Source organism: Pipra filicauda, unplaced genomic scaffold, assembly GCF_003945595.2.
Source record: "Pipra filicauda isolate LSUMZ 115617 unplaced genomic scaffold, ASM394559v2 scaffold431_size579624_pilon, whole genome shotgun sequence".
Classification (NCBI taxonomy): domain Eukaryota; kingdom Metazoa; phylum Chordata; class Aves; order Passeriformes; family Pipridae; genus Pipra; species Pipra filicauda.
This window is the reverse complement of record NW_024104567.1, coordinates 467,127-482,526: the sequence shown is the minus strand read 5'-3', so window position 1 is coordinate 482,526 and position 15,400 is coordinate 467,127. Positions and strand designations below refer to the sequence as shown.

The following is a 15,400-nucleotide window of genomic DNA, read 5'->3' as shown; positions in this document are numbered from 1 at the left end:
AATGCAGCAGCAGCTGGGGAGGGTACATTTGCACTGCGGTTTTGGCAGCAGGCTCACAGTTCATGTGCAAGCTGCTCACCTGCCACAGGCAGAAACTGCTGGTGCAGGTGAAGGGGTTCCCTTTGTGGTCTGACACTGTCAGTGTGGGTTGGTGAGCTGTTCATCTCCTGTATTAAATAAAGGATTTAAAAGGGAGGCAACTTGCACAATAATCAGAAGACCTCTGCAGTGTGAATGCAGAGATGGGAACAAAATGGAGACTAGTTTGCAGCTGAATCAACAATGATTGAGCTAAAGAATATAGTAGTGTTTTCCAGGAACATCTGTCCTTGCAGCATTCCCTGGATTGTCACTGTAACCCTTCCTTTGTCTTTCGGTCTGGAAATACGAGAGGGCAGCACCAGGGGGCAGCCGCAGAGCTCGAGGTGAGCTGACAGGGGGTGTGTTCGCAGGGCTGTTCAGTGAGGTACTGATGTGTCAGACCCTGCACTGACACGCCTGAAAGCAGGACTTGTTGGAGAGGAGCTGGGATCATCCTGGGGCCCTTCAGGAGAGCAGGAACAGCTTCCAGTGCAGAACAGGTGAGTCTGCTCTGGCAAGACAAAAATTGTGTGAACAATTTTCCTTGCATTTCTGTGTGTTTCACCTTGGCATGGCTGGGTACAGATAGCAAAAAATGCTGCGCCACTAATATGGCTGCAGGCCTTGTGCCAAGGTGAAGGAGGAGTTGTTTTGGCAAGAAAACAAGTTCTATGGACACCTGCAGTTTTCCAATTAGTGCTGTACACCACAGTATGTTTTCCTTATGTAACCAATGTAGTGTGAACAAGAAACTAAGCGTCATGAGCACTATATAATCTGTCTTTCTCCTACTAAAGACGACATTTGCCTGATCACATTGATCCTTCCATCAATAGTGTGCAGTTGTGCAATTACACCAAGGACTTTGAAACCTCAGTGGCACGGGGAGAGACCACAGGAGAGGGCTGGACTGCAAGACATGGCTTGGGAGAAGACCTGGGGCTGTAAGGGCGGTTGCTGGGCTCAGGGGTCAAGTGCTGTTTGAGATGTGCTTTTTGAAAAGCAATCAGGACAGCTGTAGGTTCTTTGATCTCAAAACTCTCAATCTAGCAGTAGTAGGTAAAGGGGAAAAAATGTTTCTGCTTTTGCTTCTCAACACCAGGTACAGCTCCTCATCCATAGGAGCTGTGTGGTGTCAGTGGGCCTTACCTGCTGGGTGTGGGAAAGGCAGTGCTGGAGAAAGAGGGAGAGTGTGAAGTAAGACTGGAGCCAGTTTAGGATCAACAACTGTGAAGTTTGGGTCACAGGGTTAAATGACCCTTCCCTGAAGGTCCCATAACCAGTAAAACAGCAAGAGCAGCAGCTTTCCAGCAGCCCTGGTGGTGGATTTGGTTATTGTCTTTTGTTTTGTATGAATTTTCCAGAACCGATGTCCTCCTCAGGGAAGCTTTAAGAGAGAAGCAGCTAAAGAGTGTCAGTCTCTGCTCTCCACCTTCTTGTACATCACCCTTGCTGTCTCTTTTGCCATAAAATCTGGCAAACATCTGGGAAAGGTTTCAAGCACAGTTGCAGAACGGTAGAGGAGGAGGAAGCCTTAAATGTGGGGGCAGGATCGCCCCGGACCGGCGGCCCCCCCACGGGGCAGCGTCACCCCGGCTCCCCCGGCCCCCCATCATTCCCGCCGGGATAACCCTCCGCACCTCGCACCTCGCTCCCGCCGCAGCCCCGGCCCCGGCTCGGCCCCGACCGGCCCCGGCCGGCCCCGCAGCCCCGCGGGGTCCCCGCGCCCCGCACGGTCCCGCAGCGCTTCTGCTGCACCGGGGCAGAGCCTCGAGCCCCGCACCGCCTGCCCCCCGGAGCCCCGGCCACGCTTCGCTCGGGGGGGCTTCAGAACTAACGAGGGGACCGATGGGCCCGGGCTGGGACGTGCCCGCTCGGTCATCCCGCTGCAAACAGGAGGATTTCAGGACGGGCCACGCCGGCAATCCCACCTGCCTCCCACCCTTTCGGATCTGTGTTTGCTGCAGGGAGCTGTGGTGACACGGAGCTGGAGGGGACAGAGGGGCTGCCAGCCCTGCGGCCCAGGAGTGGGGTGGGGTGTTCACAGGGGTCCCGGCCCTTCCCGGGCTGCACCGGGGCCGGCGGGGAGTGCTCGGGCACCGCAGCATCGCTCCACACACACTCTGAAGGGGTCCCGGGGGCAAACACCATCCACGGCGGCAAAGCCACGGCCATCCGGGGCCTGCTCGGGTACGTGTGTTGGGCACGACCACCCACTGCCTCGAGAGCGCCGGGTCAGACCCCCCGGAGAGCCCAGAGCTGCCTCCATAGCCAATGCATGCTCCTCCTGCACTTCATCCCCCGTACCCACAGTCCAACACCAGCACTCTGTACTGGTTCCCTCAAGGTCTCGGAGCAGCTGGCAAAGCCCAAGGCTGTAAATCACCACCTCATATCTCACTGGCGAAGCTGCCACGCCCAGCTGAGGGAGGGAACTCAGTGAATGCAAGTGAAGAGAGCACAGAAGAGAGAATAGAGCTGTTTATGCTCAGCAATTGGAGGGTGCAAAGACAATCATCAGTGCTTCCTCTTCAGCACTGAGACACCAAAGTCTGCTGAAGTCCAGACATTGCCACTCCACGTGGCTTTGCTCACAAGCCAGAGGCTTCTGCCACCATAACAAGACTTTCTGGGTCACCAGCTGTACCGTCCTTCCAGAAAAGAATTGTGTGCCAACCTGAGGAATGTTGGCAGCAGCCTCCAAGAACACATCTCTCACCTGTGGGCAGGTCATGTCCACAGGAAGGCCTGGTCTTCATCTGATTTGTGAGGCTATCCCAGCAGTCCCAGCAGAGGGGAGACAGATTCCTCAATGCAGGCAGTCCAGCACAACAAGGTTCTCATGATTATTGTACCCCCCTCACACATCAAGCTTGTCTAGAAAATTGCAAGTCAGTATCGCAGAGCTTTTAGTAAACACTAGTGATTTTGTCCTGGTTTCTAATGCCAAAATCACTGATTCACGTGCAGTGTGATCTTGTGCTCTCCTCCTTTTCTCTTTCTCTCTCGGCCATCACGGCACTCACTGGGGACTGAGAAGTCCTAAGAACACGCAGAAAACCAAAAGCCAAATGCCACTGGCAGCAGAGGCAGCACTGCTGGTTTTCACACACTCATCATACTTCGTAAAATCAACTTCCCTGATGGCACACAGGTGATCCACACGACATTCCTGCTCGCACGGTGCCAGGTCATATCTGGCAGAGTTGAACTCGTAGTAGCTCTGCAGGTAGTGAGGGTCCCCCGAGATCCTCTCCAGCACTGTCTGCATGGAGCGCGCGGAGCCATCAGGGACCTGGAAGGCTTCTGTCAGGCTGTACTCTGCCTCCCACGCTGGGAACTCTGCCTCCCACGCTGGGAACTCTGCCTCCCACGCTGGGAACTCTGCCTCCCACGCTGGGAACTCTGCCTCCCCTGGCGAGGTCATCGTGTTGGCACGAGTGAGGTTCAAGTAGTAAGTCACCATATCCTGAGGGAGAGAAAAAGAGAAGTGGGGACACATCAGGACAGGATTGGCCCGGAGTGAGATGCTGGGCTGGGCTGGGATCACAACCACAGCAGCACATCCCCTGCCCCCAGGGCACAGCTGCCCCTGGCAGGGCTTCCTACCAATACAGGCACCTGGAGACACACCTCAGGTGAGAGCCTCCAGAACCCACCCCAAATGCAGCCTGTTTCCTAAAGGTTGAAGGGGTGGCTTTGCTCTGCTTGATTTTTACATCCAAACATCAGAAACTTTGAGCCTGGCCTTCTTCAAACATCAGTTAGTTACTATCAGTACTGTCCACTGGCAGAAGCAAGGGCTGGAGGAGTGTTACTTCCCAAATAAAGTTAATTTCTCAACTGTGAACAAACTGAAGAATCAAGTTTTTCACAACCTCTGTTCTCAATCTCTTGCCCTTTTTCTCTCTGTTTCACTGGCTCCCCAGCCTTGCACAGCATATTTTAGCATTCACTTCACAAGCTATAAACATGTAAACAGAGCAACTACAGAGCTCCATCCACTGCAATAGGAGGTACAAGCAATCATCCTCTACCTCCTGGCAAGCAAGAGATGGGAAACAGCAGCTGCCCCTACAATTCACCTCAATTCAGATCAAATCCATCACTTTAGCAAACAGAGGTACACAAATAATTTTCCAGATGGTTTACAGTTTTTGGAGGGGATCTGACAGGTCTGTTAGTACTCAAAGAGGAGTTCTGTGATCCACATTATCTGGGGAGCAAAGCAAGTGTCAAAGGAATCTCTCTTAAGGACATGAACAACCCGGCAAAACCTGTCTGCCCCTGCTCTGAGGAACTCATCCCAGCAGGATGCACTGGCTGTGGGGGCCTGGGCCTCAACTCACTGACACTCTGACTAAATATCTGTGCCAGACACGAGGCTCAAATATCCTGAGTCAGGGTCCTCTCCCACACAGCTGCTCAGCTCCTGTGGTCCTGCCTGTTCTGACCACAGGGAGAAATAGAAGTTCTCTTCCAGAGCTGCAGTGTGCAGCACAGGGGATCCCCTACCAACACCTGAAGGGTGTCCGGATCGTAGTCGATCACCCGAATCCCAGGGTTGTTGGCTCCATTATTCACTCCAGGTAATGTTGTTTTCCAGGGAGTCACTCCAGGGGCCAGGAACATGACATTGATTGGAGAACCTTCACAGAAAGGCAAAGCAACCTGTGACTGGAGACCTTGGCTTGCCCCACACCCTGTCCCCATCGCAGCGAGCACCTGGAGCTGATGGCACTGCCCAAGAGCATCTCTGTCACCAGCCCCTGGTGCACACAAAGATCAGCACATGGAGCAGCATCGGGGTCTGAACATGGGGCTCCTGCAGCCTGGAACAGGCTTTCCACTGCAGGCAAGGGCTCCTGCAGTGAGGGTGGCTGGGGAACCACCCCCTGTGCCCAGAGCACTCTGCACCACTCCAACACTGCTCCCTCACACCCCAGCCATGCCTAAACCTCTGCACAGGCAACAGGCAAGAAGCTGCCAGTCATTGAGGGGAAACAACATTTGAGGATGAACAGGAAGGAGGTCAGGAGCTACAGGCTGGGGGTGGAGATGAGAACCACTGATGCCTCTTGTTGCCCAGAGCATTTCACAAGCCTTTGTTGACTTCTCAGCTGCCTGCAGCCAACAGCCACTGACACCTCCCATGGACAGTGATTCTGGGAGCTGGCAGAGCTGTCCCACGGGTGCTTGGGTGAGCAGAACGGGTACCTGTGTCGCTGTAAAACATGCGGAAGCTGTCGGTGTGATGGTGCCCAAAGAACTGGGCAGCAATCACCCTGTGGTGCCTCTGCACAATGCCCAGGTACCGCTCGTTAAAGCCCCTCCGGAACCAGGCCTTGCCTCGTTTCTTCTCAAAGAAGCCGGGAGGGACGTGCCCCACAAGGTAGACCTGCAGAAGAGCTGCCCTGAGCACAGAGCCCATGCTGCCCACAGAGCCCTGTGTCTGTGACTGCCCCAGGGGAGAGCAGGGCTGGGAGGAGCTCTCTACAGCCATTGTTCATTCATCCCTTTGTTAATACCATTTCATCTGCTCTGGAGGCGTTGGTCAGTGTTTCTTCCAGCCACTGGAACTGCCCCCCAGGATCATCCTCAGCAGCTGTCTCGTCATTCTGGTCATAGTACAGGTTGGTATTGAGGACAACCATCCTCCCTCTCGTCCCTGGGCTGGGCAGCTTCTCACTGTAGAAAGCTCCTGAAAAACACGACAGGGAAAGAGCTGGAGGTCTGGTCACACTGGTGGCTGTGATCCCAGATCCCTTTGTTTCCACCTCTCTCTGCTCTCCTTAGCAATAGCCACAGCAGGGGCACTGCCTGGACCAGGCACCAGCAGTGCTCTGCCCACTCCAGGATGGGTGTTTGGGGTGACTCTTCCCTGTGTGCCTCTTGTCATGCTTGTGCCTGTCCCACTGAAGGGAGACCTGCATGGGGACAGTGGGCAGCACCAGGAGTGGGCAGCTATGAGGAGGCACAGCACTGCCTGCCCCAGCTGGTACCTTTAAAGATCTTTTTCCTCCTTGTGCAGCTCACCACTCTGCATTCTTTCCAGTAACTTGACAATGACAGGAGAGACTAAAGTATAAAAAACATTATCTTTTTGCAAGTAGAACTCCATGCCAGAAATCAGCACTAAATTGGACCCTTCCTCTGCCAGTCTTCTATGAATACTGATGCTCTGAGCTCTAAGGCAAGGAAAACTGGTCATGGTATTCTCCTACCCTTCCTCATCTCCCCAGAGTGCTGCCAACACGAGCCAGTGGTGCCAGACCTGCTCTGAAGAGAGGGAGGGAGGCATCACTCAACCAGGGCCGCCACAGTTCCGCTGTTTGGTTGTAGATCCTGTGCTCCTTCCCAGGAAACTGATTCTTGGGGTGGAAGTCATGATTGCCCATCGCCGCATAGACTTTGGTACCTGGAGAGAGAGCAAAGGAGGTGCAGAGGAGTCAGAGCTGCAGAGCTCCCCAGAGCTCCCTGGGGCACTCAAGGCCAAGGCTTTGCCAGGGCCAGTCCCCCACCCCCTGCCCTGGGGCCACACTGACCAGGGGCACTGCTCAGCTCTGACCCCCCTCGGGATGAGCCCCCCCAGCCGAGTCCTTGAGCTGGCACAGCAGTGCCTTCTCTCTTGCTGCCAGGGGTTATGTCTGAGGGAATCTTGCAGTTTCTTCTGCTTTAATGGCTAATAACAGAAACCTTTATTTTCCTCTCTCCTGAGTGAGCTAACCTGGAACATGAAAGTGCATCAATGCATGAGGCACATCAGAATTGAGGCCACTGGGAAGAGGACAAACAAGTCCCAGTGACCACAGCCCTTCTGTGCCTTTCTCTGTCCGAATTCTGTCATTTCTCCACCCTGGTAAGCCCTTCCCACGAGTCTCTGTGCTCCTCTCCCCTTCTCATCCCCTCAAATCCTACCTGGAAATGTCTCTTTTATCAGAGAAGTCAGGTTTGCTATTATGTGCAGAACCTTTTCTTCTCCGAGCTGCTCATTGGGGACATGGGGAGTGTCATCTCTGAAAAAAAAGCAGCAGCACAGTCACTGTCTGGGACTAACAGGACCTGCACTCACAGCGATGAGCAAGGCACAGAAACTTGCTGACTTCTCTCTATGCCTCCTAGAAGGGACAGTTGAAGCTTTTGGGGGCAGAATTCATGTTGACTGGTCAGGGTGCTGAGGGAGTTTCAAGGAATTGCACGGAGAGAAAACAAGCTCCACTCCAAACCTGCCAGAGCTCAAGGAGCCTTTGGACACCACTCTCAGGCACATGGTGGGATTGCTGGAGTGTCCTGTGCAGGGCCAGGAGTGGGACTTTGATGATCCTTGTGGGTCCTCTCCAGCTCAGGATACTCTGTGATTCACTTTACCTTAAAACCCCTGAACACAAGGGTGTAAAGGGGATGCTCCCTCTGCCTCAGGGCATGTCACAGGCACTAAAGCTGCCTGGAAATATTGCCAGGATCAGCACTTCGCAATCTGAGGGCACCATCTGATCAGCAATAGTGAAGCAGAGCTGTTTGCACAGCTGTGATCACCATAAAGCAAGGGAATACGTCCAGTAAGGCAGCAATCCGGTGCTGCTCCAAAGTGCCCCAGACACACACGTCTGTGTTTGCACTGACACACTCATGGCATTTGTAGTTAATGCTGGGCTGGCCACCAGCCCACTGAAGAGGGAGATCAACATTCAAAATCATGTGAGAGAACTGGGAGAAATTGTTTGAGGAAAAAGAATGCTCAACATAAGGTCACAAGGAGCAATAACTACATCTAAGCAGCAACATGCATCTCCGGGGACAGAAAATGAAAACATTTCATGTTTTCAGGAGGCAACAGCCTCCTGGAACTGGAGAGTGCAGCAGATTGCAGGTTAAGGTTGCACTGTGAGAAGAAAGGCCATACACACTTACAATCACCATGCAAATAGAGCTTTTACTGTAAGTGCTGTTGGGGCAGTAAGTAAGTGCACTTGAGGGACCAGAAACCCACTCCTGGAGACCACAACAGGAGAGAACCCCTACTCCTAAAGCAAAACAGCCCCTTTTTGAGACAGGTCTCCCAGGTGCCTCATCTGCAGCCAGAAGAAATGCCACAAGCCTGGTTTGCAGCGCTCTCCTCCCACTGCTCTGACCGGCAGGACCTGGTGTAACACACACCCCACAGCCCCTTCCCTGGGCGTTCCAGGCACTCAGAGTCACTGTGGAGTCAGACAGGGCCGGGCAGGATGAACAAGCGAAGGACGGACCGTGAGTTGTGATCCTTCCATCACCTCCCTGCCTTTCACTGCTAGGGTGTATCGGAGCGTTGAGAGCCCTCGCTGCGGTTGTGCTCTCCCCCACGCCCTCGTTCTTCATTACGAGGCACGTTCCCCCCTCCCCTCTCCGAAGTGGGGACCGCGGAAAGAGCCCGGGCTCCGCTGCCCTTCCCTGTCCCGCCCGGCCCGGCCGCTCCTCACCCGGTCCAGAGCACGAAGTCGGGCGCGGGCAGGATGTCCCGCATGGCCCGCGCGGCCGAGCGGAGCAGCGCCCAGGGCGCGTCGCACAGGTAACTGCCCCAGGGGCCCGCGGGCCCGGACCGGGCGCTGCCCGACGGGCACGGCCGCCCCGCCGCCGCCGCCGCCTCGTACCCGGGGTCCCAGTGCAGGTCCGTGAGGTGCCAGAACCGCCCGCGGCCGCCGCGAGCACCGGGCAGGGCCGCGGCCAGCGGGCACAGCAGCAGCAGTGCCACGGACTGAGCCAGGGGCTGCATGGGGGCACCCTGGGCTGTGCCCTGCGCTCTGCTGTGCTCTGTTCTCCTGTGCTCTGCTGTCCTTTCCTGTACTCTGTCCCTCCCCCGCCCGTGCCCCACCTGTCACCTGTGCCCTGGGCCCGCCCCTTCGGCCCCGCCCCCTCCCCGCGGCGGGGCCGGGCAGCGCCTGCTCTCAAAATGGCGCCGGCGGCTTCGCCACGGCCTCTCTCTATTGGACGGCGCTGGAAGACGGAGGGTCGCGATTGGTCGCCGGCCGGCAGAGCGGCTCTCCCGGATTGGGCAGGCGCGGGCGGCGCGCGGAGGGTCGGCGCGCGCGGGCCGGTGGCGGCCGATCCGTGCGGAGCCATGTGGAGCGGGCACGGTGGGGACGGGACGGGGACACGGGACACGGGGCAGGGGCAGGGGCAGGGGCGCGGGGCAGCGCCCGGGGGCCGCTGGGACGGAGCGCTCGAGGCCGTGATGGCGGCAGCAGTGGGGACGGGGACGACGCCGCCGCCTCACGGTCTCTGCCTTCCCCCCTCAGGGAACTTCGACGGCGGGTACGGCACCGTGGGCGGCGCGGGGCCCCCGGGCGGCTACCTGCAGTCCCCAGGGGGGTTCGGGTCGCCCGCCGGCGCCCAGGCGGAGAAGAAGCAGGTAGGCCGGGCGGGGGGCGGCCGGGGCCGGGGCCGGTCCTGCCGGGACCGAGCCGGCCCTGACGCTCCGCCGCCCCTCGCAGCGGAGCCGCTCGCAGAACATCGTGCCCTGCACGGTGTCGCAGCTGCTGGCGGCGGAGCAGGTCGACGAGACATTCCGGATCTGCGACGTGGAGATCTCGCAGGTGGGCGGCCGCGGGCGGGGCGGCCCCGAGTCCCGCGGGCGGCCCGGGCAACCTCCCCCCCTCCCCGCAGGTCACCGTCGTGGGCATCGTCCGGCACGCGGAGAAGGCGCCCACCAACATCCTCTACAAAGTGGATGACATGACAGCAGCGCCGATGGACGTCAGGCAATGGGTTGACACCGATGTAAGCATTGGATTTGCTCTGAACACGCTTCTTTGACAGCCTTTGAGAGCAGTGGGGAGAGAAAACTTATAGAATAGTACAGTGTCTCAACTGGAAGGGACCTGTAAGGACCAGCTCCCTGCATCTCACAGAGGTTTTTTATCAAAAAGATGTAGCTTTTCTGAGAAGTGTTTTAGGAATAATATGTCCCTGAAATCCAAGGGAGATGCTGCTGTAACTGAGGTTACTCACTGTCCCCTCAGTTGAACAGCTTTGGGAGGGTAATCAGGCAGACATTCAATTGGCTTTCTGCAAGTTTATCCTGAGTTCAGAAATGGCTCTGGCCTGCCCCATTCCCCAGCCATGTTATGGAATTGAACACTTGCTTTTTTAGTATTCAAGAGTCTTTTCCTCTTGTTGCTCTGAGAATCTCTCATAAGCAGACAGAAACAGCAGAGCAGACAAGTGGCTCTGACTGCTCTCCAGTGTGTAAATGCTTTTATTTTTCATTTACAATTATGTTTATCTAACTGCTCTTACTGGACATAGAAATGCACGTTGTTTGTGCTTGCTTGAGATGAGCCTCCTTTGCTGAGTCATTTATTGTGATAATTGAGAAATGGAAATGTGAATCAGCAAACCTCTCTCCTTTCCCTCTCTGTTAGGAGGCAGGAGGTGAGAATGTTGTGGTACCTCCAGGAACTTATGTCAAAGTAGCTGGTCACCTCCGTTCGTTCCAGGTAAGACCATGTCACCTGTGTCTGAGTCCAGGCCAAGAAGGATTGGAGATCTGGCTCAGTGTTAGTGGGCTGCTTTAGAATATCCACTTAATCATGGTCTCTTGCTTATCCTTTCCTCTGGACAAATCCTTCAGTGTCTCTGCCAGGGCTGTATTTAATAACACTCTTAATTGTTCCTGAATGCAGAGGACCATTTAAAATGAGGACTCACTTAAAATGCCCCTCATCATCAATGTGTTGTTTTCAGCAGAGCAGAAGGTCATTAGGTCCTGGGATGTTTGTACTGTTGAGCTTAGACCAGGTTCTGGTTCATGGGGACACTTCTTGTAGCACATTATGTGATCTGGTTGCCTCATAACTAAATATTCAAGTCATGGTGCATGCATTAAAGGAAAGTCCAGCTAGTTAGAAGGAGAAGTGACTCTATCTCCATTGCTTTACAAAATCACATCTGAAAACATGTTGTAGTTTAACTCTGGAGGGCACCTGAGCCCCTCCTCCTCCCCCTGCTGCTGCTCACTCACTCCTGGTGGGATGGGGGAGAATCAGAAGGGTCAAAGTGAGATAACCAGTGAGTTCAGATAGGGGCAGTTTAATAAGTAAAGCAAACCAAGGAATTCATTCTGCACTTCCCATGGGCAGGCAGGTGTGCAGCATCTCCAGGAGAGCTGGCTCTTCACATGGAACAGTGCCTGGGGCAGACAAATGCCATCAGTCCAAACACCCCCTCTTCCTCCTCCTTTCCCCAGCTTTATATACTGAGCATGACACTGTATGGTCTGGAATATCCCTTGGGCAGTCCCAGCTGTATCACCTCCCGGCTCCTTGTGCCCCCCCAGCCTAACACCAGTGGGGTAGTGTGAGAAGCAGGAGAGCCCTTGGCTCTGTGCAAATGTTGCTCAGCAACGACTAAAACATCCCTGTGTTACCAGTACTGTTTCCAGCACAAGTCCAAAACCAGTCCATGCTACTCTATCCCAGCCAAAAGCAGCACAAGATGAAGGTCAGAACGTTGTGGACTAGCTGCATGCAGAGAAGCTCTCATTCCACCACTGTCCCATTCCTGGAGGGAATGGCTGGGTTGGTTTTTTTGCATCTTCCTGTTGCTGTGATGTAAATTGTTTTCTTTGTTTTGTGGTGTTTTTTTTTTCCTCTGAAAGAATAAGAAGAGCTTGGTGGCATTTAAGATCATGCCTCTGGAAAATATGAATGAGTTCACCACCCACATACTAGAGATTGTCAATGCACATATGATCCTCAGAAAAAATCTTATGGTATGTACAAAGATCCCAATTCCATTGTGGCCCTTCCTGGGTGATGGTGATTTCCCAAAGAGGGACCTCTGGCTTTGCTGGGGAAATTGTGGGTCTGGAAAGCTTAGAGCTGGGTTACAGGGAGGGTGTAAGAGAAGTCCTGGCTTCCTTGGAGAGAGATTGTGTTGCAGTCCAGTTCCATGAGAAGCTATTTTAAATTACTGTCTCAGAATCTTTACCGCCATGGGTTTGGCAGGCAGGTGACCACAGCACTTCTCTCATGATTCCAGTCAGCGTCGAGTGCGCCGCCGTCGTTCTCCTCCGCTGGGATCAGTGACATGGGGGGCTATGGAGGAGGTGGCAGCCTGCCAGTGAACGGGCTCACGGCACACCAGAGCCAGGTGGGTGCCAGCAGCTTTTCTGGGAGCACAGCAGTGGCAGTGGAGGCTGCCAGGGGGTGATGTGTGATGTGGGGCAGGGAAATGCAAGTTCCATCACTTTTTGAAGACAATGGATCTGTTCAGCCTTGCTGACAGAGAATCTGAGCTCTGTGCTAATGGTGGTTCTTGCTTCTCCAGGTACTGAACTTGATAAAAAGCTGCCCTGTCCCAGAAGGTATGAGCCTGCAAGAGCTGAAACTTCAGCTCCGCAGTATGAGCATGTCAACGATCAAGTAAGTGTGTAGAAATGAAGGGTGTTCTGGAAATCCAGGCAGTCCTTTCAGAGGCAGAGAGGACAGTGGACAAGCCCAGGCACTCACCTGTGAATCAGTGTGGGTAATCCAGGTGGCCCCAGCAGCACGGAGCAGTGAGCCAGAGCTTTTGAAGGCTTCACAGCCCCGAATGAGCCATTGCCAGTTGAAGGTGTGACAAATGCTTTGCTCCCCTGTTTTCAAAACAATCCGTTTATCAGTTCAGTGGCAACAGGTACCTGGATGTACTGCAGTGCTTTGGCACTATTTCTCCAATTTAAGGACTACCTTGCTCTCTGCACACTGAACACTTGAGAACAGTCTGTTCTATTCTCCTTTGCTATCACTTATAACTTTTCCTTGAGGCCTAGAAACATAGTCATTAACATCCATGACCTGCTTTTACCTGGGAAGTACAGAGAGTGGTGGCCTTCTCCCCTGTGACAGACTGAGTCTGAGCTGTGGGGGGAGCACCTTGTCACAGCTTTGGAGAAACTCTGTGCCTCACTTACACTGCTCACAGGACAGAGCCATCAAGAGCTTCCCTTGGCAGCTGCCAGGAGGGAACTGTGGGGATGGGATCTGTAAATGGGAAATCCCTGGCAGAAGGGTGGTGACATTTGCTAATTAATTGCTAACTGGTTATCAATCGTGGGGTTTTCTTCAAGGCAAGCCGTGGAATTCCTCAGCAGCGAGGGACACATCTACTCCACGGTGGATGATGATCACTATAAGTCAACAGATGCTGAGTGAAGTTCCCTCCAGCTAATTTTAGCTCCAAAAAATGCTTGTCTATGTTTCAAGATACCCTGCCAAGCTCAGTGACGTGGAGGGTGATCTTTGCTCTTTGTAGAAGGTCCCAGTTACTCTGTGAATGCCTCCTCATGGAATTCCAGGACAAGCAGAACATACAGGATTCTGTTAACTGGACTTGATTCTATGCTGTGACCATGTGACTGAAAGCCTAAGTAGACACGGGAAAAGTGAACTTCTCAAAGCTTCAGAACCTTCATTTTGTTTTGGCTCCTTAAAAGATGCCTGTTAGAAAGAGGAGCCTCTTTCTAATCTTTGTTTCTAGAGCTGTTTCTCCTAACTCAGCTTCCCTTCTATTCGTTCACAAAGTGGGTAGCAATTCCACTAATGTACAGCAATCATGAAAAGATTTTTTTATTTTTTAGTTTGTGCATTTAAATCTATATTTGTACTAGAGGCGATCTTGTTTCTAGAGCTTTTGAACATTTCTAATAAAACTGTAACTTGGGGAGCCTTGCCTGCATGTGTGACTCAAGAGGCTTTTCTGCCCTGAAGAAGGAAACCATCTGCTTGACAAAACCTGGGAGTAAAAGCACACCTCATACTTAACTATCCTTATTTTTTCTTTAGCTTTTTGCTTTGAAAGGTCAAACTGAAATGAGTGTCTGGACAGTAAGAAATTAAATAATTGTACTGCAGCAGAAACCAGTATGTTGTATCAGTGTTACAGATAGGGCCCAAATAATTTCTGCCACCAAAACAGGCTCCCCAGGGCAGTGGGCACAGCACCAAGGCTGCCAGCGCTCAAGGAGTGTTTGGACAATGCTCTCAGGGACAGGGTGGGATTGTTGGGGTGTCCTGTGCAGTGCCAAGAGTTGGACTTGATGATCCTTGGGGGTCTCTTTCACCTCAGGACGTGCTGTTCTATGATTTTAGCTGAAGCTCAAATGAATTACACCAAGTGTGATTAGATTTTATTCTTTAAACCATTTTTAAAGTGTAACAGAAAAACACTGTTAGGATATAGGTTGATACTCTAGATGGATTGGGGTGGAGATAAGAGATTTGTGTTTCCTGTTTTTCTGCAAACTCTGCCTTGTTCAGGGAGGCTGCAAGCGACTGCAGCACCATATTGTCCCTCAGTCATGGTGAGCTTCCTGTCATAGGAAAGTCAAACAGACCTGCCTTCTGGCAATTGTTTTGTACTTGTAATGAGAGCGCTTCAAGAGTTCATAAATGTTCAGGAGCATTTCAGGTGTGTAATGTAGCTGTTCTCACAGAAGGAACCACACAGCTTTCCGCTTTGTGAAGGTGTTGCTGAAAAGCAGGACCCAGATCTTTCAAGCTGAACCGCTGAGACACTGAACTGCACTTGCAGGTGAGAGCTGCTGTTCTGTGCTGTGCTGCACACAGATTGCTGCCCTGTCCTTCGATTGCTGCCTGCCAAGTGCCCAGGGACTGCTGGAATAGCTGCACATGTAGCCAGGGCTGGGGCAGAGGGCTCAGGGGCTGGTAGGATCTCTGTGCTATGGGAGCTGCAGGTCATGGGGTTTCTGTTGCCTGGAGGTGGTGAATTGACTTTGTTTTGCAAAAGCAGTTGTTCCCTGTGGACACATCCGTGGAGCTGCCTGGGGGACCTGGGGTCTCTGCTCCTGGGGTTACTGCTGGGGCAAATCTGTGTCCTGCTCGGGTTCTGTGGCCCAGCTGTAGCCTGTGGTGCTAAACCGTGTAGTAGGTGTGTTACTGGTTAACATCTCACTATGGAGTCCATCAGATCTGGAAGCCAAAAGTACTGTAATTTTCTTTTTGTAGGAAGTGCGCAGGTTAGGAATTCCTGACCATTTTTAGAAGTGAAGGTGCACGGGAGTGCTTGCAGTAAAGAGAGCAGCTGTGCAATTGGATAAAACAGCGCTGTGCTGCCCGCGCTGAGGGCGGGTGAAGGCAGGGACCCCCCAGCTCTGCGTGATGCTGTTCTGGCTGGACCGGAGCTCCAGCCCGTCCTGCCGCGGCTGCCCCACAGCTCATCCCCTGTGTCCCGGCCCCCCCGACCTTCTGTGGCGGGGCCAGAGCGAGCGGAGGGGCCGTGGAGCGGCAGGGCTGGGGAGCACAGACGGACACAGCGGAGGGCCGTGCTCCGAACCCCCGGCACC

General features: G+C 53.7%; 2 protein-coding genes across 4 annotated transcripts; one reads left to right on the top strand and one right to left on the bottom strand.

Moving 5' to 3' along the window:
- Positions 1 to 2,535: 2,535 nt before the first annotated feature.
- Positions 2,536 to 8,928, bottom strand: SMPDL3B (sphingomyelin phosphodiesterase acid like 3B). Of its 2 annotated transcripts, none has more exons than XM_039385759.1 (7): positions 8,538 to 8,928; positions 7,000 to 7,097; positions 6,356 to 6,499; positions 5,610 to 5,782; positions 5,299 to 5,479; positions 4,597 to 4,730; positions 2,536 to 3,550 (listed from the first exon to the last, which is right to left on the bottom strand). In XM_039385759.1, exons 1-7 carry the CDS (start codon positions 8,828 to 8,830, stop codon positions 3,104 to 3,106), a joined length of 1,470 nt encoding a protein of 489 aa, XP_039241693.1. In that variant the 5' UTR covers positions 8,831 to 8,928; the 3' UTR covers positions 2,536 to 3,103. The 2 variants fall into 2 exon arrangements, with proteins under 2 accessions (XP_039241693.1, XP_039241694.1); XM_039385760.1 differs by having other exon boundaries at positions 8,709 to 8,927.
- Positions 8,929 to 9,097: 169 nt separating this feature from the next.
- On the top strand, positions 9,098 to 13,955 carry RPA2 (replication protein A2). 2 transcript variants are annotated; one of them, XM_027713611.2, is made up of 9 exons: positions 9,098 to 9,191; positions 9,354 to 9,466; positions 9,549 to 9,650; positions 9,721 to 9,834; positions 10,479 to 10,553; positions 11,714 to 11,827; positions 12,097 to 12,207; positions 12,385 to 12,479; positions 13,166 to 13,955. In XM_027713611.2, exons 1-9 carry the CDS (start codon positions 9,176 to 9,178, stop codon positions 13,248 to 13,250), a joined length of 825 nt encoding a protein of 274 aa, XP_027569412.1. In that variant the 5' UTR covers positions 9,098 to 9,175; the 3' UTR covers positions 13,251 to 13,955. The 2 variants fall into 2 exon arrangements, with proteins under 2 accessions (XP_027569412.1, XP_027569411.1); XM_027713610.2 differs by lacking the exon at positions 9,098 to 9,191 and having other exon boundaries at positions 9,290 to 9,466.
- Positions 13,956 to 15,400: the final 1,445 nt, after the last annotated feature.